Source organism: Aquila chrysaetos, chromosome 24 (genome assembly GCF_900496995.4).
Source record: "Aquila chrysaetos chrysaetos chromosome 24, bAquChr1.4, whole genome shotgun sequence".
Classification (NCBI taxonomy): Eukaryota; Metazoa; Chordata; class Aves; order Accipitriformes; family Accipitridae; genus Aquila; species Aquila chrysaetos.
Window position 1 is genome coordinate 11,846,647 of NC_044027.1, and position 21,138 is coordinate 11,867,784.

General features: G+C 52.9%; 1 protein-coding gene across 3 annotated transcripts in view; it reads right to left on the minus strand.

The window, feature by feature from the left end:
* The window catches only part of ASTN2 (astrotactin 2), a 362,574-nt gene that overhangs the window by 251,346 nt on the left and 90,090 nt on the right, over positions 1-21,138 (minus strand). For all 3 annotated transcript variants that reach the window (XM_029999952.1, XM_029999953.1, XM_029999955.2), the window contains exon 3: positions 17,577-17,961. In XM_029999952.1, the coding sequence (XP_029855812.1) occupies positions 17,577-17,961 (385 nt within the window). The remainder of the gene's footprint in view (positions 1-17,576; positions 17,962-21,138) is intronic.

The following is a 21,138-nucleotide window of genomic DNA, read 5'->3' on the forward strand; positions in this document are numbered from 1 at the left end:
CCCACAAAGCAGCTCCCCCTTCCTTCTCCCCAAATCCCGAAGGCGATGTCCCTGGCCTTCCCAGGGTTGAGAGCCTTTAGACCACCCCAGGGTGCTCTTCTACCCCCGCAGGCTGCAGAGAAGGTACCGAAATCTCCCGGGGGCACTGGGAGAGGGAGCGCTGAAGAAGAGCGGAGTGGCTGTTGTGCCCGTGGGCGCACGTGCATCGGGAGGGCTCGGGAGAGGACCACACTCACTGGGCGATGGAGAGACGAGGATCAAACCCGCTGCCTGCGTAAGCACCGAAGGTGGGAACCGTTTCGGTAGAGCTCCAGAGAGAGGGTGGCCTAAGGGACCAGCTATGTTACGTCTTCCAATTATTCAACACCAGGCTCCCCCAGGCACCATGGATCAAAGGCAGAGCTCCCCAAAGTCCCCTACATTTACAGCAGGTGCGGCCAGATCCTGCGGCGGCGGATGTCCCAGCAAGCAGCATCATAGGGGAAAAAAAAAAAAAAAAAAAAAAAAAAAAAAATCAAGAGCAGAGAAAGGTCTCCAAAGAGCACCTAGTCCCAGCACTGACAGCACACATCCAACTTCTTCTTGCAGGGCTCTCCCAAGGCACCGGGGAAGGATGCTGCGGCAGCACCGGTGCAACTCAGCACCCCGCCGCCGTGTTTGCGGGAGAAAGCCCATCCCCGCAGCTCCTTCGCCTGGGAGCAAGCGTAGCAGGGCCTCCCCACAAACAGATGGCAAGTTATTTGAACCTCGGGGCTGTGCGATTTATAACGTGTGCAAGTGGAGCAGGGAGCTCGGGAACCACACGGCTGAGGCTTATTTACCGAAAGGAGGCCAGAAGGAGAGCGCGGGAGGGGAGGAGGAGGGGGCCATGCCTTCAGCTAGCGACGGAACGCGGCGAGGTCGCAGCTCTCGTGGTCCCTGCTTGGCTGATGGGAGCAATCAGGGCCGCGGTGATCGCACCCCATCTGGCCACCACGCTCGGCACATCCATCCAGAGGCATCTGCTCGCGCGCTCGTCAGCGGAGCGAACGCCAAAAGCAGCGGGGGGAGCATTACCTTCACGGGGAGAGGGTCCCAGCAGTCGCCGGCTATTTGCGATGATGTTACAAATACTCATTCCAGGAATAGGAGGAAAAAGCTGGTGCATCTCACTGCTCTGCACAGCTCATGTGTGCCAGCACATCCTTGGCCTCTTCGTGCCCCTGAGCTCAGGGGTTTGGAGTAAAGGGAAGGAAGAAAAACGGGGAGGAAAAAAAGAAGGGGGAGAAAGAAAAAAAAAACAAAACCAAAACTAGGAGGGAAAAAAACCGAGGGTGAGGAAAAAAAAAAAACAGGGGGAGGAGACAAAAAAGGGGGAGGGAAAAAACCAAACATCCCCCCCCCTTGTTGACATGATCTCAGCAAGTGGAGTTCAACATGGTCAACGTGGAGAAAACCCTCACTGACAAATGGAAGGTAGCTGGGCTTCAACCCAATGAACATCAAGGGTCAAGGATAAAGGAAAGACCCTTCATGCACTGCCAACCGCGACAACAGGGCGGGAGAAGAAACCAACGCACCGTAACGTAATGAGGCACGGCACTCACCGAGGCTGCTGGGACCCTGTTGACTATGGGGGTGTCCGTCACATCCATAAAAGCGACACAGTCCGCCGCAAACTGCCACCTGGGCTTTGCCACCCGGGGATTTCCATAGTCAGCCGTCTGAGTCTGGACAGCCAGGGGCAGGAGCCCACCTCCCACGCCGATGCTTCCGCAGGCGTCGCACAGCCGCGCGGCAAACACGACTTCGCCCACGCGTGCCACCGTGCCGCACACGCACGGCGCGCGTGCTTGGCGTTCCCGTCTCCCCCGGAGGTTTTAATTGTTCTGAAAAGGACGGGAACGCACGCTACCGCAGGGTAGCGCAAAGCTTCAAACGGCCCAGCTCTGCCCCCCAGGACCCTCCTGGGCTGCGTGGGCCAAGCAGGGGCTCGGCCGGCAGCTCCCGGCGCTGCCCGCACCCTGCTCCCCTCCCCAGCGCCCGGGCACCGGCTCCTCCCAACGGCGGCCGAACACGATGCAGATTTAGAAGCGATAGGACCGTCCTCTCCTTGAGCGAAGCTTGCCAAACCGCCTTCTCTCCCATCCCCGGTTTCCAGGAGCTAAACCCATCAGGGCTATTGAGCTCGCAGCTTCGTCACCACGTTGAGAGTTTCTGCAGCCTGGCAAAGGGGGTGAGATCCACCCCGAGGTTTGGCACGACGCTATGATCTTAATCTCACCCTGTCCTACAGCAAGGGCCTTCGACAGCCTAACAACCCCAGGAACAAGCTGAAGCAGACGAAGCACGGGGCTCTTCAGCCTCCGCAAAAGTCAGCTTCCATCTCTGGCAGCGATTTAAGGACACAGCTGAAGGTCACCGTACCTTTGTAAAGCACATTACATGTTCCCGACGTACACCTCCCTCCTGTCCACCCCCATACGCTATTTTAAAAGCGATTTGCTCTCCTTAAGGCTCCCTTACTCGTTTGCACGTCTCCCACAAAACAATTCATACCAATAGCCTTTTCTTCCTTCCCTCCTTTTTGCTGGCACAAATTGCAGTGGGAAAAAGATGTTGTTTGGCTTAAAAATTACGACAACAACAACAAAAAAATGTCATCAACTGAACAATATGAGCAATGTTTGGGTAAAAATACATTGCAATGGAGATGGGAAGCGGCAGCATTCGTTCCACCCCCAGCGCAGCCAGGAGAGCTGTACCCTTCCCAGACACATAGGCTGGTTATGGGGGGCTGTTTTGAGGAGGTACCAAAACTAGTTTCTCACCAGCTTCAGTGGCCAGGACGGATTCTCCAAAACAGAGTCCCAGGCTTGGATCAGCGCAACCACCCACAACCTGTACTTAAGAGACGCGCTAGCTGTGTACTTCCACTGGTTGCACTTGGATGGTGCCTCCACCATCCCAGGACGTTCCCGAGGGTCCAGCACAAGAGACAAGGAACTGAAAAACCCCTTTGACTGTGCAACCTGTTTTCTGCCAGCTGAGGCAGGATGGAGCTGGTGGTGATGGAAATGCTCTATAGCCCTTGGAAACAAACCCTCAACCTCACGGAGATATTTTAGGGTCTTCAGACGTGGCCTCAGAGGATGCCAACGAAGCAGCCGTACCACTCACTGCAGAACTACCCCCAGGCTAAGCGAACGCTCCTGCGCCCCACAGAGACCCCATATCCACCAAGGACCTGGCAGCCCCACTCGGTGCTGCACCGGACCCTGGCAGGGCAGGGGAAGGGCAGCAGCTTCTCCCCAAACCAGGCTCAACACCTCGTGCTGCTGCTGGGAGAGCTGGACAGCCCCACAGCTTGGTTTTTGCAGCATGTTAAAACAGAGCAGTAAGGCTTAAGGTCTGCAAAGGTGCCAGCTTCCCCAGGTCTCCCAGTCTTTGGTGTTCGGCTTAAAGTTTCGGTCCCCGGAGCCACGACAGTCCCTGTACTCCTCACACAACACTTGCACTCCTACAGCTGCAGGGAAAAGACTATAAAGGCAACAGCAGCTTCTGTTACAGCTTCCCACGCTAGGTATTGAGTAAAACATATTTTTTAAAAATATAGGTTTTTAAGCATCTGATTTTCCCATCCCTCTCTTTGATTTCTGAGAGTCAGAGGGCAAGTTATCGATTCTTCAACATTACCAGTGCTTAAAATGCTCCCAGAGTTTTGGAGAGAGGAGTAACTCACAGAGCGGCTCAAGAGCTGCTCGACTGAGCGTGCCGCTTCACTGGAATCAAAGTGTTTTGCAAGAACACGTCAAACTCAATCAAGGATTAAATAGAAAAGTTTGGGTGCAATTAGAATTCAAGGTTGGTGGGATTTTTACCTCGTGACCCGTGCACGCATTCGTGACGGCACCCGTGGCCATGTGTAGGACACAGCCCCCTCACCTCAGACACCAACTCTTCTCCATGCCCACCTCCTGCCCTCTCACTAACTGCTTCCAGTATTTTTCAAATAAGCCGCTTTTTCTAGGCACAGGGGAGGGTACTCTCCTGGGAATCACTGAGGCTGGCTCGAAAGGTCTAATGCATCATCACATCCGTAATGTACCACGTAAACATCAGGTATGTGTAATGCAGTTTAATAACATTATAATTGTTACCTCCAAATCAAACCTCTGAGTTTCAATAAGCTCATTTTGCTGTTTCTGGATCGATATTTTGGAAATTTCTATTCTACAAAGTATTTCAAGAAATCGACTTTCTGATCCTGTTTGGGATGAGCATAAATTTCACAATACTGGAAGTCTTCCACATGGTGGAAACCCTGTTTTCTCACCAGCTCTAAATAATGGGTGTTTGTTGCTTTTCGAAGCATGAAATAAGCAACAGTGTTTGTTCTGAAACTGGGATGTGGACTGATTTTCAACAGTGCCACCCTGAAGGTACTAGGCTCCAGAAAGCAGAGAGCTTTACTAGCATAAAATTAGGCAATTACACTGATGCCTGTGTGATGATGGTGGGAGAGATTTGTACAACAGCTTCACACATATTGGGATGAGAACACATCTGGAGAGCAACTTCCTGCCACAGAGCGTGATGGAGATGGCAAAAACATGAGAAACACTGAGAACTGTAGCTCTCCACGTCTTTCTCCAGCCACCAAACACCTCTACCACCTCTCAAGCAAGAGCCTCTGTCCCCATGGGTCCCCTGCTCTCCATTAGTCCACATCATATGCTACGTGCAGGCACACCGCGTCCAAGAAACACTGGGAGACTGCTGGCTGCATTACACAACCAACGCAGGAGATATATATATATATGGATATATGTATTTAAAATAAAAAATATATATATACATAAAAACATCAAAACAAAGCACAAATAACCACACATACCCATAGATCAGGGGACCAAGCACCTCCTGCAATGCATACATCTCCAAGCCATCCTTAGGCGAACCCATCAGGGGAAATGACATACGTGGCACCGCGCGCTTTGCTGGAACTGGCCCCCAGCCCAGCCTGCCAACGCGGCGCGAGGGAGGATCAATCTCTCTCCGAGAAGCTCTTTTACACAGAGGGGTTTTCAGACGCAGCAACAGAGGGATATGGGAACCCAGGAGCATTTTGAAAACAGGCTTGTATTCCATCCATCTCGACTTTTTCTTTCTTTTCTCTCCCGGCCCTTTTTGTTGAATTTTAAAATAGAGAAGGTATAAATTTTTTGAACATAGGTGTTAATACATAGAAGTCAATACATTAATAGGTTATTATATACGTTAATAAAACTCTTGCTATAAAAATAGATTTTCATACGTAAAAATCTAATTTTAATTGCAAATTGGAGGGGGAGGGTAGCAGAAGGAAAGATAAAACTTTATTCGAGATGTCTCCTTTGAAGGAAACTGAACAAATGTACTTTCCTCCTTCATATATTCATGAGATGACTGCTTCCCTATCCCGTTCTCCACCACCCTCAGCTCTGGGCTCGTAGCCAGCACAGTCCTTATCTGGTACGAGGCAGGGGAAAAAAAAAAAAAAAAAAAAAAAAAAAACCTGATAGGATCAGAAGTTTTCAGTAGTTTAACAAATCTGCCAAAAAAAAAGTCTCCATTGGTTTTTAATAAAGTTTGGGGCGTGTGACGGAGAAGGGGGGATGCCGGGAGAGGCTGGTGTGCAGCACGGGAGAGGGATGGGGACCTGCGCTGGCTCAGCGTCCCACAATGGGGTCGGGGACCCCGGGGAGCATGAGGGGACCCCACAACCCCTCTGACCGCACACCCGCTCTTTGCTTTTCTTCTTTATTGCAAAGCTTTGGCATTCCCCCCATCTACAGAGAGCAGGAGGTAATATCTGCATCTCCTGTCCTTGTTAGAGCTGGGTGAGCTGCTCCTCAAACCGGCAGGACCCAGGGGAACACCCAGCCCGCCGGGAAGGGGCACCCGGAGCCAGAGCACACGGCAGCACCCTCCCAGCACCGGCTGCCCTGACCCTTCTTCATCCTCTCTCCAGTCACGGTGCTCAATCGCTTCCCAGCTAATTGCCTCCACTCATGTGTGCAAACTAACCGTTTACTGGAAAATGCCACGGAATGTTAATTTCATTCGGAATTGGGTAATTGCAAAGCACTTCCATTTTTTTATTATAGGAAATGAATAAGCATTGTATTAATAGCATCGTTTCCAACTCCGACCACAATCACGGCCCCATCGACGGAGGCTGCGAGTTATTCGTCACCCTGCACTTCCCCTGCCTTTCTACCTTCCCCCTTGCCCTTCCACCCGCCACACTCCTGACTTCCCATGATGGTAATTAAGATAACGCAATATAATTATAAACACATCGCGACAGACCAAACGCTTAAGAGCCACTGTCCGACGGTTCCCACCTCTGCCTTGCACCTTTGCATAACAAGCACCTTGCAAAAGCAGATGGGTGTCTTGTGCTCCTTGGGCTGCTACCAGCTGGGTTTGACCTTCCCAGGAGCTGTTTCTGACCAGGAAACCCACCGCTCTTCTACGGGGCAAAGACTTTTCTAGCACACCCCTCCCCTGACACCTACAGGGCACTGCAGATTGGGATTGTTCAGCCTGCAGAAGAGAAGGCGCCGGGGAGACCTTATTGCTGTCCTTCAATACTTAAAGGGGGCTTATAAGGTGAGGACAGACTTTTTAGTAGGGCCTGTTGTGATAGGACAAGGGGTAATGCTTTTAAACTAAAAGAGGAGAGACTCAGACTAGATATAAGGAAGAAATTTTTTACAATGAGGGTGGTGAAACCCTGGCAGAGGTTGCCCAGCGAGGTGGTAGATGCCCCATCCCTGGAAACGTTCAAAGTCAGGCTGGACGGGGCTCTGAGCAACCTGATCTAGTTGAAGATGTTCCTGCTCGTTGCAGGGAGGTTGGACTAGATGACCTTTAAAGGTCCCTTCCAACCCAAACCATTCTATGATTTGTTCTTTTACCCCATTTCTTCTGCAAACAAAAGCCTTTGGCCATGGGATGCTGCCCCATCTTCCCCTGCCCCAGCACCACGAAGGTCCAGGCCACCGGAGACTGCTTCCCACCATCTCCGCTCTAATGAAACCCTTAACTTACCTTTTTTTATGAGACACCGTAACTTTTTCGCTTATGTGGCGAGCAGAGAGGAGCAGGGAAGATGGGCAGACCCTCAGCAGCAGCTAATGCTCCTCAAGTTATAAAATAATTGAAAAGTTAAATAAGAACACCCTGGAGAAAGCTTCCTGATTTGGCGCTAACGGGCACACGAAGCGGCCCAGGCTAATGTTGCGTGGAGAAGAGACACCAGCTTGAGAGCACAGTGCTGACCTCCAGCTCCCTTTCTCCATCACACATCTACAACTCCACAAATCCAAAGGAAAAACTGCCCTGTGGAGCCAGCTGGGGCAGAGACCCACCGAGGGCAGGAGAAAGCCCCAACCCCATCTGGCCGAGGAACCGCCGCTGGGCGATGAACGTGGAGGCAGCAGCACTTTGGCATCTGTAAGATGAGTGTGAGCGAGTCCCAGCACCCCTAGGGATGGGTACGGGCAGAGAACAGCAACGGCCGGCAAACCGGGGTGGGAAACGTGGCGCAGCGGCCCCTCTCCGGTCTCAAGCACTACCCAGCTCCCTGCTCGGCAGCGCGGTGCGGAACAAATTTGTTAGTCGGAAATTAAGTTTCCTTCGCCCAACCAGCAAGGTGATACCTTCTCATGGTACCGGCAACCCAGTGCCACATGCTGGGGAGAACAAGGGAGCAACGTCAACCCCGAGAAGGGCGAACCACCAAAACCCCGTATTGCAATGGGGCCAAGGAGCTTCAGCCGTGCACGCGCGGCACAACCACCACCAGAAGGAGCCCCCCTGCCGTGGCAGGGACCGACCTTCTCCCACACCGGGGAGCACACGGGTGCAGGAAAGAAGGAGCCGAGAGCCGGTTTTGTTAGCTCAGGAGAAGACCTGGAGCTGAGGGAATGCCCAGAGAGCCCAGGCTATCAAAAGCAAACTATTTCCAAGCCACGGGGGTGAGGCAGAGAGGCCGAGCACAGCCAGACCCTGCAGGACCCCATGGGTGAGTCACAGCAAACGCTGTAACTCAGCGGGGCCGTCAGAAAGGATTGATTTGAAGCACCTTGTTAATAAGTTTCCTCTCCCGCTGGTCCTTCGGGTAGGTCACTGCCTAATGATAAATGGGGCTGGAAGGTGCCTGCAGACCTAATATCAGCGCAGGTGCCCGGCCTCGATCCATCTTCCTTAGGAGCCAGCTGACAAAACTAACTGTCTCGGTGCCGTAGCCAGGTAAAACACAACTGATAGGAAGAGGAGATGCAAACAGAGCGAAGAGCTGGTGCTGCGGCTGCCCTCCCCGCTCCCCCCCCCCATAAAACCCATAAGACCGGTACGGACCGATGGGGAGAACGTCTCGTACACACCGACCGGCAGAGCCGCAAGGCTGCTAAAAGCCAAGGTGAAGGAGCACTGAGCATCATGGACCGAGACAAACCCATCACTCTCATGCAGGTGACAGGACCCGGAGCAGCCTCAGCTCTAAGCCACGCATCCCAGGGGCTGCCCGATTGCTCACTAGCATCTATATATTTCCAGCAGAAATGGGGAACATTGTCAGATTGTTCTTCATCCCAGACCCCAGACCCTCTTCTCCTGGTCACCCTGACTTCAGAAACCGGTAGCAGGTTTTTGCTCCATGCTGACACCATGGAAGGACAGCCCTGGGCAGAGCTGAAGCTCTCCCAGGTCCTCTGCGTTGCACGCAAGGCAGCTGCAAGATGCAACCCAGCACGGAAACCCAGGAGAGGAGAGGACACTTGAGATCCCTCAGGGTCTCCCAAGGGGAATAAACAGCCACCACATTATTTTTTCAGATTTTGCACTGTGGGGGAAAGTAAAAAAAAAAAAAACCAAAGCCAAAAAAAACCCCATCTTAAAGTTAATCCTGGTCAACAACTGGCCTACAACCCAGCCATGCCTTAAATAATGTAGTGCTTTATCAAACATTCATAGCAGTGCACAAAGTGATGAACAATGCGCGCCTGGCATTTATATAAATATAGTTCCTGATGGCTTGTTTTCCTTGGACAGCCAAAACTTCACAGCTTATCTTCTGTGAGCTTGTGATTTAGCCTGGATGAAAAACACTTTGGACATCTGGGAAAACAGGGCTATTGCACACGCAACTGCCACGACATCTCCACCAGGCATCAGCAGCCCCACAAAACCCAATAAAAGCCCACGTTAAAAGAGCTGCTGCTGACCTGAGGAGTCACAAGCCACGTGGCTGTGGCTGGGAGAGGGGATGACCCCAGGTATTTCTTCTCACAAGATGTCGTGCAGTGTCGGGATGAGACCAGCCCAAGCCTTGCAAAGCAGTGATAAACTAGCAGGACTTAAAAAAAAAAACGCCACCCCTTTGGGATGCTCAGCAAAATATTGGCATATTAAAACACCCCTTTTCTCTTCCATTCCCTACGGCACCATCGGAAGCCATTTTTCCATCTGCTTCTTCCCTTCTCTGTCTCATGAAATCAGTGAGCGGGATATAGCGAAGGGAGGGAAGAAAAACAAGAAAACCACAGCAGGAAATCCAACCTACCAGCCTTTTCTCAACAGCAACACTCGCTGTAGGCCAGGAAGAGCCCTGGCTGGCCCGAGATGTTTAAGCCTTAATCAGTCATTAAGCACATGGCAGCACAGCATCTCCCTCGGCCAAGGGGTCGCAGGACCAAAGGAGACCACCAGCCCCCGGGAGCTTTCCCATCCCTTCTGACCCACTGCTGGAGGCAGGAGGCACGTCGGATACGGCTCTTGTTGGGGAGACCTCCTGGGCACGCTCCTGCACATCTGTGATACTGCCTTAGGCCACTTTCTTGGGGGACGTAAAGGATGGGGAGCGTGTCCCGCAGGACCACCAGGCCAAGAGACCATCATTCCCTCCCCCCACGTTGGTGAGGACAACCCAAATTTGGGATGGAGGCAACCAGTTCGATGTGACAGGATGATCAAAACAAACCTAAAACTCCAGCCTGGCAGCTCTGCATTCAGAGCTCAAAGGAAATTAACATATTAATATATTAATTATGACTGTGTTTATCTCTCTGGAAAGCAAAGCTTTTTCCTGGCAGGTAGGGACATTTTCAAATCAACATTAAAGTCAGAGCTGGCATCACCATAAAACTGAAGGACCCAATGGCATATCTGTTGTAAACTCTGCAACTGGAGCCCCTGTTCTCTTTGTTAATGCACTCAAATCAGTTGGAATTAAGCATGTTGGACTTAAAAACCTGTTTAATTTCTCTAATAACTAGAGACACTGGCTAAGCACGTGCTCAAATGCTTTCCTGAATTGGGACCCAATTCCTACCCTGTTGGGCCTCAATTTTTTTTTTTTATTATTTCTTTAAAGCTGAAATTTGCAGCAGGGTTTTTCAGCCAGGAATAGCGGACTGCAAAAAACACTTTCCACTGGCAAGCTATGTGAATATCCATTTTCAAAGGCCTCTGTAAATTACGCAAGGAGTTGGCGGGGATTAGAGCTGGGAAAAGCTGATCACGTACAAAGAGGGTCACGATCCCATCAGGTCACTGGAAAGAAGACAGAGCCTCAAGACATATCAGATGCCAGCCTGACGTACTGTCCCATTTTAGCCTCCAGTCCCAGCAAACATTAAGCCGTCGTTTTATTTATTAAAGGCTCAGAAAGCCTCCGGTTAATGCTTGGATTCAGGGGGGCACTGCATCTGCCTACCCGAGCGAGCGGCAGCTGCAGACAGCGGCTCCCAGCCCCGGCACGGCGGCGTGGGCACCAGGGACGCACGCCGCGGCACGGCGGCGATCTCCCTGCCGGCGGTCAGCCACGAGCCCGGCCGGGCACCGTCCCCTCGAGGATGCTGTCTGTCAGCTCGGGGACGGCAACGTCAGGCCAGTCATCTCACTCCTAGTGCCCACGGGCTCTCCGTTCTCCATCAGGGAGGACACCGCCACCGCCCTGCCCATTACAAGGGCATCGCCTCTGACCCACAACCTGTCTTTAAACCTCACCTCCAGGATACCGCAGAGCTCGTATATCCGTAATGAACAGCAACTCTAGGGCACAGCTTAACTACCTGCCCTCTTATTCCACATCTCAGCCGCCCAAATGTCCCTTTCCCCAGCCCTGACATCGTGCCCTCGGGCCAGAGCGCTGCCTTACCTCTCCCTAGAGGAGTCTTCACTGGGAGGCGAAGATGATGACTGAGATGCAGCCACCAGAACAGCTGCTCCAGCGTTGGCGGGTGGCATAGGAAGCTCCGTCTCCTCATCCCCTGCCTGCCTTTTGCTGTTATCGCAAACCTAAGCTATCTGTCTCCCCTGCCAAAAACCCTGCTCCCGCAGTTCCCCTGGACTGCATCACCCAGAGCAGTTTGGCTGGGAGGGTGTTGGGACCACAGCCCCTTACATTAGCAGTTCTCAACGTTTCCTCATGCTGCCCTGTCTGCTGTCTGGCTTGGTTCCCCTCTCCAACTCACAGATGAGGACTGGACCATTAAGTGACATGACATGGGTTACCAAAGCAGCCAGTGGCAAAGTGGAGCTGGAGCTACATCTCCAGGTTCATTCTAGGTGCCAGACCATCTCCCAGGCATGCTCAAAAGCCTCTCGCTATCACTACAGAGAAGAGCATCCATGGATTAAGTAAGAGAAACTTCAGAGGTTTACCTAAGTTAACACAGCAGGTGAGAAGAAAGTCCAGGAGATATGAATTCAAGATGACTGCACAACCATGCCTTTGATATGCCTACGGTATTAATCATCGCTACCATCGGTAATAAGTCCTGTCTCCTGTCTAGACTTGGAGGCCATACCTAGACTGCAGAGTCTGTGAAGCCAGCACAAAGGCTGCTTGAAAAGTTCTTTTTTTGAACATGAAAGAAACTGAGAAAATAAAGATGGGTCCTTTGTTGCAGGACTGGAATTGCAGATACTCGATTTTCAAGTCTGACATCTATTTTCTCCTCAGTTTTCACCAGGCAGAAGTTCTGCTTCTCACTGATCCTTAAGAGATTTGGTTTGGCAAGATCTTCTCATTGGGAAACTTGTGGGTAACCCCATATTCAGGCTTGCTGGACTTTTATCTGCCTTCATTTTACTAATTCCATCTCTGTGTATCCAACGTGTCTCATCTGGAGACGTAGTGGTGCTGCCTGGAATGGACTGGGGGCCGAACCCCCTCAAACAGCACTTGATGGACAGAAGCAAAGGGCTCCTGCCGCTGTAGGATGAAACCGTGTCGGTAAAGATGAGCGCCAGGTGTGTTAAAAGATAAAAGCAAGTTAGGAATTCCCAAAGGGCTGGAGAGCTTGAGGCCATCTGCTCGGGAAAGGCAGGAGAGCAGAAATCATCGGGAGCATGGACTGGAAACTACCCAGAGAAGTGAGGACAGAGGCAGTGAGGACAGTGACATCACCTGCACAAATTTACCCAAATCCCCTTAATCACAGAGTGCTGTGTACGCACAGGGACTGGGTTCAGACATAGGGGTCTCCCCAGCAAAGACCAAGACCCCAGAAACCCCACCCCACACCAGCAGACCCCACTCGGCACCACGCATGCCCACGGGGCACGAAACCCCTGGAGACCTTCTAATTGCCAGAGAGAACCCAAAGCCACGAGGAGAGGGCATGGCTCCCTTTCCGCACCAGCACAAAGGCATCCTTTTGGCTAATTAGGACTGCCTGGCTATTGCCTCCTTCCTCACTCCATTTCATTTTATTATATTAATAGAAAAAAGACTACTTTTCTCCTTAAACTGCCTCGAATTTTTCTTCTGTCTAAATTCATCTGGGCTCTGCGCAATGTCACCAGGTCAGTTTGTGCTCCTGCTGCAATTCTAATTTTGTCAGCTTTCCATTTTCTAGGGAGTTGGGGGATTTTTCTTTCTTTCTTCCCCACCCCCACTTCCCCCCAAGTCAAAAATGATTTTGCATAACAGTAATAATGTTAATGGCCCTGCACAGCACATCCAGATTACAACTGCAGCTAGGGAGAAATAAACATCTCATCTTTGCCCTGCTGTTTATCTACCCGCAGCAGAGCCTGGTATCAGGTCAGAACCTGTAATTTCATTAACTTTATCACTCAGATGCGCTTGTCACTAGATGTCATTATTCAGCACATTGCTCCCGTGTTTTGTTTGTGCTGGGCTTCACTTTAGATGCTCCGGCACTGTGCAGGAGCAGCCCTCCCATCCGCATTGCTGCAGAGCACTGCCTCAGACTTGGGAGGAAAGTTTGGCTTGCTGATCTGTGCTCTGCTTGCCCATGATTTGCAAAACATTTCTGCTGCTCCACCTCCCAGGCAGGGACTTCTCTCCCATTGCGCAGGGCTGTACATAGTGTCATCCAGTACAATTCCCTACCTGACCCGATATATCCAGAAGCAACACGTGGGGAATGGGAAACCACGCTCTTCCTCGCGGAAAGGGCAATCGAGCCCAACAGCCACACAGCACAGGGTGCGCAAATCCCAAATGATGGAAAGCAGCCGCCGCCAGCGCAACTCCGCACCTGCAAATCAATCACTGCCCAGCACGTGGGGGAAAGCAAGCAGCGCAGGCAGGTGGAGGGCGAGCCAAAATGCTCCATCTTCATTGGATTTGCCATCCCTGGTAATTAATGCTGGGAAGTGACACTTGAAAGAGCCTCTAGTGACAGCCCCAGTGACGATACCATTTGGAGCCCGCTGACAAGTCCCAGCTGATGTCTTATCACAACGCTACACTGCAAGAGCAGCAAGAAGAGCTTTTCCCTCGGGCACTGACGGACTCCCTGGGATGCGGGCACAGCTCCTCACCCGGCCCCGGTGATCGCACCGAAACCTGGCGGCTCCAGCCATGCAGCCAGGCACCAGAGGGAAGGCTGACCCTGTCCCTGAGCTAGGGCCATGCTCCAGCTGGGTTTCCCTTGACGCATCCATCTTCGATCTACCTGTAAAACTGTGCCCGAGCAGAATTGATTTCCAGCCCCACGGGATCTCCAGGTACGCGGTGTTTGCTCACACCAACTGCAGAGTTTCTCCACCCCACCTGCCGCATCCCGCGGGAATCCCAGCTGCATCTGCTGCTCGCGGGCAGGTCGAAGCGCCTGTATGCGCAGCACATCCAACGCCTCCCGAACCACCGTGTTTCCCACACGTGTGCAAACCAGGCCAGAGTGCAAAGCCCACAGCACTTATAGTTCTATTTCTAGTCTAGAAATCCTAGATCTGAACTACAGCCACCTTGTCCTTGGCAATCCAGACTCTGACCAGCTTCAGCAGAGATGAGTAACTAGCGCATACCATAGCTTGACTCCTTGAGCAAAGCCTCATCCAAGACGGAAAAGTGCCCGTCTGAGAGGAAACACACGGTGAACCGGCTCGGTTTGGAAGGATCAGACCAGGCAAGGCACAAAACTGCCTCGATCCAAGGTGCAAAGCCCGACGGCATCACAACCTGAACTGGTGGGAGCATTTGCGAACATATTTCACAGCGTGGCATAGCTCTTGCAGCCCCAGCTTGGGGGATTTTTCAGTCAGTATAAGAAGTTCTTTATTGCCAATTCCTGAAGCCCTCAGATAGTTTAATATTCTGCCCTAGATCTTGTTTACTATTATGTTTTGAAGAGGACTGAAATGCAGTTACTGCTGTCTTCCCCAGTCACACAACTCTAAATAATTTATAGAAAAGCAAAACAAAGAAGAGAATATGAAAGAACAAAAAAGGTAGCTCAGTTACGATATATGAAGGCATTCATTTGTTCATTCTCACCGAGCAGAGGGTTGGGGAAACATCTCTTAACACCATGGGCCGGTAACAGCCAGCCGTACACAAAGGGGGATGCCAACAGGGATGCTCAGATCAGCACTCGAGCACGGCAGATGGACCCCTGGGCACCTCCGTGTTTGTTTGAGCAACGATAACCATCGCCGTCATAATAATCTTGTTTAAAAGAGGAAAGAGTAAAAAGCACTTTACGGGTGGAAGAAACACAACCTCAGCCACCACTTACGACCATCACGAGTGCAGAGACCTCCTTTCCAAACACAATGCATCATCTGGGCTCTCCCTGGCTCTGTTGCTTGGAGCCGCAATCTCCTCCACAGACCTGAGGAGAGTCCCTGTCCCCATCCCTGTCCCCCAGCACAGCCATCATGGGTGCTCCAACAGGGACTGTTCAGGCTTTACGGGAATCCCGCACGGTCACAGAAGAAGGGACAGATGGGTCCAGCGTCACCCAAAAGCCCCTTCGCTGCACAGAGCAAGCCGGCACATCCCTTCCTTGCTCCTGCTGCAGTCACTCAGCAATTAGCACTAACGTACTTTGCTTTTGTTTATTCACATATATTTTACTGTGCATTGCAGGTGAACAATATTAAATGGCTACTAATGACATTTCAATAAGCAGAGGTGGGTATTGCAGCTTCTGAGACAGACTTTAAAAATGCAGGCAATCAAGTGTGCATTAGCTGAAACGCTCTGGGGAAAGCGCTGCTCTTCTCCACGCAGGAGAAGCATCCCCCCGAGTCACGTAGTTGTACCCATGCAGCCTGCAGTCCCTCCATCCCTGTGCACAGGCAGGGGGGCAGCACCCAGACCCTGTCTGGCCCTCTCGGCGACGGTTCTCCAAGTGCAGAGAACAGAACAACATGGTTCAGCAGCACGAGTTTTATTTGCAGTTAAGAGAATAACTAAATAAAGAGAAGCCAGTCTAGACTGCTTTATACAGGCTCTCACACTTGCCTCCTCCTAGAGCTCCTGAGCGCCGTCCAGTAGTGCATTAAGAGACACCACCAGGATCTGTCACCCACAGTTTGGTCTCTCCTCCTCTCCCAGGAGAAGCTGTCCAGGCAGGTAACGTGTCTTTCCAGCTGCTCAGCCTGCAGGAGCACCGCTAAGCCCTGTCCATATGGGCTCTCCTCTGCTCCCGCATACCTGGTATGGCCAGCAGCGGGTGCCATCACGTCCACTGTGACCACAGAGGACCCTGTCTCTGTCCATCCCATTGTGTCCAACCTTTGGCTACTCGCTGTGCCTATACTGGATCGCTTTACGCCATCGATACTTTCTTTCTGAGCTGGGCAGAGCTTTGGGGAGGGGGAACCAGAACTCCTCCAAATCCCAGCCCTGCACCTTCAGGGAAGGCACAAAGCATCCACAGCACCTCGCCTGCTCAGGAACAGGCACCCCAGCCCAGCTCTTGCTGCCCAGCTCCCCGCGGCTACTACCAGGGGATTTATACCTTACAACAGCGGCATTATCCAATATTATACCTTACAAGCAGTCAGCACCATAGGGACAGGCAGCAGCCAGAACCCACACCTATGGAATTGTATAGGCTTCTTTCTACTCTGACCTACAGATGCTATATAACACTCTACCTGCCATGCCAAACGCCACGGGTGGGAAATGGTTCACATTTGGGGTCTGTATCCATCCATCAGATCCACATGGATTCTGCTCTGAGCTTCTTCCCGCAATGAGAATTTTCTGATCTGTCATTTCCGACTCCACACAGGGCTCCTATGTGCTTGCCTTAAATCTACAGCCCTGATGACTTTGTTTGCGGGTGACTACAGGATCATTTGTCTGATTGCTCAGAGAATAAAGCACAGGGGATGTTTTGCCGCTAGTGGAAAATACAGCTTTATGGAGCAGCTCTCCGAGGAGCATCAAGGCTCAGCAGGCTGGCGGAGCCCCAGCGCACCGACACATTCGCTCGCTAGAACTGATGCCCTACTCGACAGCAAGGCAATGAACATCTCTGCCACCTAGAGAGTAAAGACTGGCCTGATTGATGCCCATGTGCTAGCACTCACCCACGGCAATAAGTTAGGATGAATCCCAGCATTCCCATCCTGTTGAGGAGACAGGAGCTCCGGTGCTGCTGGAACAGCAGAAACAACTCCTCTGTGCTGCCCCGTGCACGGCGCTGCACAAATCCAGGGCAAAAGAGCAACTCCCTCCCTGGGGAAATGCCAGCTCTGCTCTGCCAGCCAGGCATCTCCTAACCCGCCGGGTGTCTCACAGCGGTCTCTGCCATTGCTAGGACAAGATACACCACCAAGCCTGAAAGCAGAGCCACCAGCTTCCCATCTCATCGCGCTGGGCAGGCTCACGTTGGAAACAGGAGACTGGTTTTGGAAGAGGATGTTGACAAAGGAGATGGGTCAAATCCTATGAGTCCATATCTCCGTGGAGCTCCCAAGCACACAGCTCCCATGCTCCCACGGCACCTGAACCACCAGCAAAGCACAGTCAGGCAGTGCTGCGAGAGCAAGGGACCTGGTCCTTGGGGCTGGCAATGACAGCTGAGAGCTCACAGCTACTGTGCCTCAGTTTCCCCAGCACCATCCAGAGGCGATTCCCCTCTCAGGAAAGGCAGCTCCAGGACAAGGTCTGCAAACCACCTTGTAGATGGCAGCTGAGGACCAAAGCCTGGAGAGCCAAGTGCCAGCGACAGGGGCTATATATGGATGAGCCACCCTCTCTAGGTGACACCGCGCAGGACAGACACCCTGGCAGGGGATGGGAGAGGGAAAGAGAAGAGGGAAAAGCCACAAACCTTTCTTTTCATAGTCAGGCTTCTCCTCTCCACCCCGGCCCAGGCTCTCCAGCGTCCGCGTCACCTGGCTGCCAAATTCATCCTCCCTGGTGCTGGGCTCTGCCCGCCGCGGGGTCTCCTCCTCCTCCTCGTCCTCATAGTCGTCCAGGATGGGGGTCTCACGGATGGGCACCCCGATGACCGAGTTGTGGGCCTGGAGGCGCGAGTTGCGGAAACTCTCGCGGGCCTGAGGGCCCAGCAGCACCGAGGGGATGTAGTGGATCTCGTGGGTGGCCTCCGTGCTGGCACTCTTCTGCGGGATGCGGCGGCGCTTGTGCCAGCGCCGCTGGGCATACAGAGCCACCATGAAGACCAAGAGGAGCAGGAGCAGCGCAATCAGCCCACCCTGCAGAGGAGAGCAAAGAGCATGGGTCAGGAGATGCACGGGGCACAGGGATGGGTCAGGAGATGCTGCAGCCAGTGTCCACGGACCCTCTCCTCTTCCACCCCCAGAGCACCCTCTCATCAACGCTCCACGAACCGCACACAGGCGGGTTCACAGAGCGGCCACCTCTGGGGCAGGACATCACGGGCAGGTGGAGCAGGGTGCCAGAGGTGTCCTTTAGCTGGGGACAGCACAGCGACTCGGCCCGCTCTCCCGGGGACTTTGTCCTTACCACACAGCCCTCGGGTCCCCGCAGCCCCCCAGCTCACCCACACGCACAGTGGCCCGAGGTGGGTGAGCCCCCCCTCCCACCCTGCACGGGGAGATGGGAAAGGAGGCAATTGCATCCCACCACTTAGGAGAAAAAAAACTCATTAAAACAACCCAGCCGCCGACACGGGAGCAGTAAAGCCTCACCAGAGACACACAACATTTCACACAAACAACGGTGCGTGGTGCCATTTGTTGCAACCGCCGCTCCCCAGGGCACGGTTACTCCGGCTCCATCACTTCTGGTTGTGATTTGCCTATGGTTTCAACGAGATTTCACCTGCAGACCTGGGGGCACAGCACAACATATTCCAGACCAAGACCTTCTCTGCAAAGCTCTCCTCTTCCCCCACCTCCAAATTTTATTCAATACAGCTCCCAACTACGTCACCATAAAAAATAAAAAAAACAGTATCTTTACCAAAAAAAATAAACTTCATAAATATCTATATGTTTGTGGAAGTGGCCTCCCAAGGGAGCCAGGCTGGGAAGTGCCAAAGGGAGCCAGCCCTGCGTCTGGCTGTGCTGGAGGTTAAATTCAGCCACAGTCGCTCAGCCCCGCACCGGCAAGAGCTGTGCCTGTGCCAGCTTCCAGCCTCTTAATCTCCGAAGCGTCGGAGCAATTTTATCCCGTGGAAGACAAGCAAAGCAGGGCATGTAAATCAGGAGTGGTGTGAGCAATCGGGGCTTTGCAGCATGACACGGAACAGCCAGGGCAGGGCAGGCGTTTCTTTGGCACAGTAGATGCCACAGCCCAGAACTTTACAGAGCGTGCAAAAGCAAAGCGGAGACGTGCAAGTATTTCCTCTGCATTTGATACAAAGCACCATGCTGTACCCAGAGCGCGGCTCCAACTTGTAAACAGGATCAGCTGTAAAGAGGTGGCATTCAAAACTGCAGCTCACAGGATGAATTAGCTGGGGAGAGGCCTTGGGAGCAGGAGCAGAGGAGAGATGCTTCCCTGGACCATCCCGGCACCACGACCCACCACAGAGAGGAACCCAGCCCAGCATCTCCCATCAGAACCCCCCGCCTCTCCCCCGAGATTGGCACTAATGGGAGAAGGGCTCAGGGATTCAGGAGGACATTGCTCAGCTTGACTTCCCTAATTTAGGTGACAGGCACCATCAGGAAAGGCAGTTTGGTGTCCAGGAGATGCTCGGGGATCTCTGTGTGGGAGAAGGGCAGGGCTCGCTGAGCTGACCGGGCTCATGCCCTGCAGTACCAGCGCACCTGAAACACCAGTGGGATGAGGACCCTACCTGGCCTTCCACACTCAGAAGCAAGAAACAGCACAGATACATCAGTCTGGAAGAGCAGAAACGTGTTTCCTCGGGTCTGCGCAGCACCTGATGCACAGAGACCCCCGAGCATCACGGAAGCTCCCCAGCATGAGCCACCCGCACCCCCGCGGCACCGAAGAGGGGCCGTTTCCTTGGACGCCTGCTTTGCAGGAGAGAAACCACAGCACACCAGACCCTCCAGAAGGGAAGCCCAGTGACAAGGACACAGCAGGGCCATGAAATTCAACACGACGAACCACACTGCAACATCAGGTCCGGCTTGAGCGCAGGCATCCTTCCAGCAAAAGGAGGGCTCTCGCCTTACGGAAGCGTTTCAGAACAACACTCGTGGACGTGACTACGGAGAAAAGCCTTCTCCGAGGCCTCACCACCAAGCCCCCGAGCTGCCCGGCTGGACGTCGCTCATCGCGCTCTCTGCAACTGCGAAATGGCTGCAGGGCAGAGCACTCCACTCCCACAGCCACACGGGCACTCGCCCGCCCGGGGAAAGCACAACCCGCGACAACCCAGATGCTCAGAAAAGGCCAGGGTGACTGAGAAAGCCCTGCACGAGAAGCAGCTTTGCCAGCTGGACCCAGGAAAGGGGTCCGGGCACCCCCGGCAGTGCCGGGGCCGTGCATCTGTCTGCGCGGGCTCACCTTGTGTCTGCCCCCAGGAAACGGCTTGGAGCAAATAAACCTGTCAGCAGATTAAATTAAAGATCTCTCTGCTTGGGAGAAATCACAAAAAGGCGTAAAGGCACAGAGGTTATTAGCGTGTCGTTCCCCCCCCACTCCGCAGCTCGGGAATGACAGGGTCGGCTCAAGGAAGCCAAGGGCTCCCAGCCCAACCCGGCCATGGCTCCTGCATCCTTTGGGGATGAGCCAGAGATGTCTGCTCTGCCAGCCACCGAGACAACGGTCCCCTCTCTGCCCGGGGAAGGCCAGGGGTGCCCGTGCCAGCCCCTCGGGTGAGCACTCATGGGCTCACAGCAGGCAGCTCAGTTTCAACGTGCTCCTTTTCGTCTCTGACCCTGTGCCAGCAGCTGCTTGTTTAACCACACCACACACGCTGGGAGAGCTTCCTGGGAAAAAGGAAAAAAAAAAAAAAAAAGAAAAAAAAAAGAAAAAAAAAAAGAGTCTAACTTAGGAGGCATTCAAGCCAGCCTCATTTTAATCTATTTTTCATGTTAAATTATCCAACTGAGGGAGCGGGAGAGAGAAAGGGGAAGGAAGGGATAATATGAGAAATGTTTTATTTGACAATGTGTCATTCGGAAACTGATTATTTCTGTCTCCGAGCTTTTTAATATTCCCAAACAATGGCCGAGCCGCACGGGGATTTGGTATTCTAAGGCTGGATTTATAATACTCTGTTCTGCAGTGATAAGAACACGGGCCTTTAATCCTCTGAGCTGTGAACATGCATATTCTCCCACGTAATGTCCTTCCCGACGCGCTCCCGCGTGCCCTGCGCCGGCCGAGCAGGAGCCACCGGGCGCCGGAGGCTGAGACCCACAGGGGAGGAGGAGGAGGATGGGGGAGAAGAGGGCTGGTGGGGACAAACCATGCGTCTGCAGAACTGC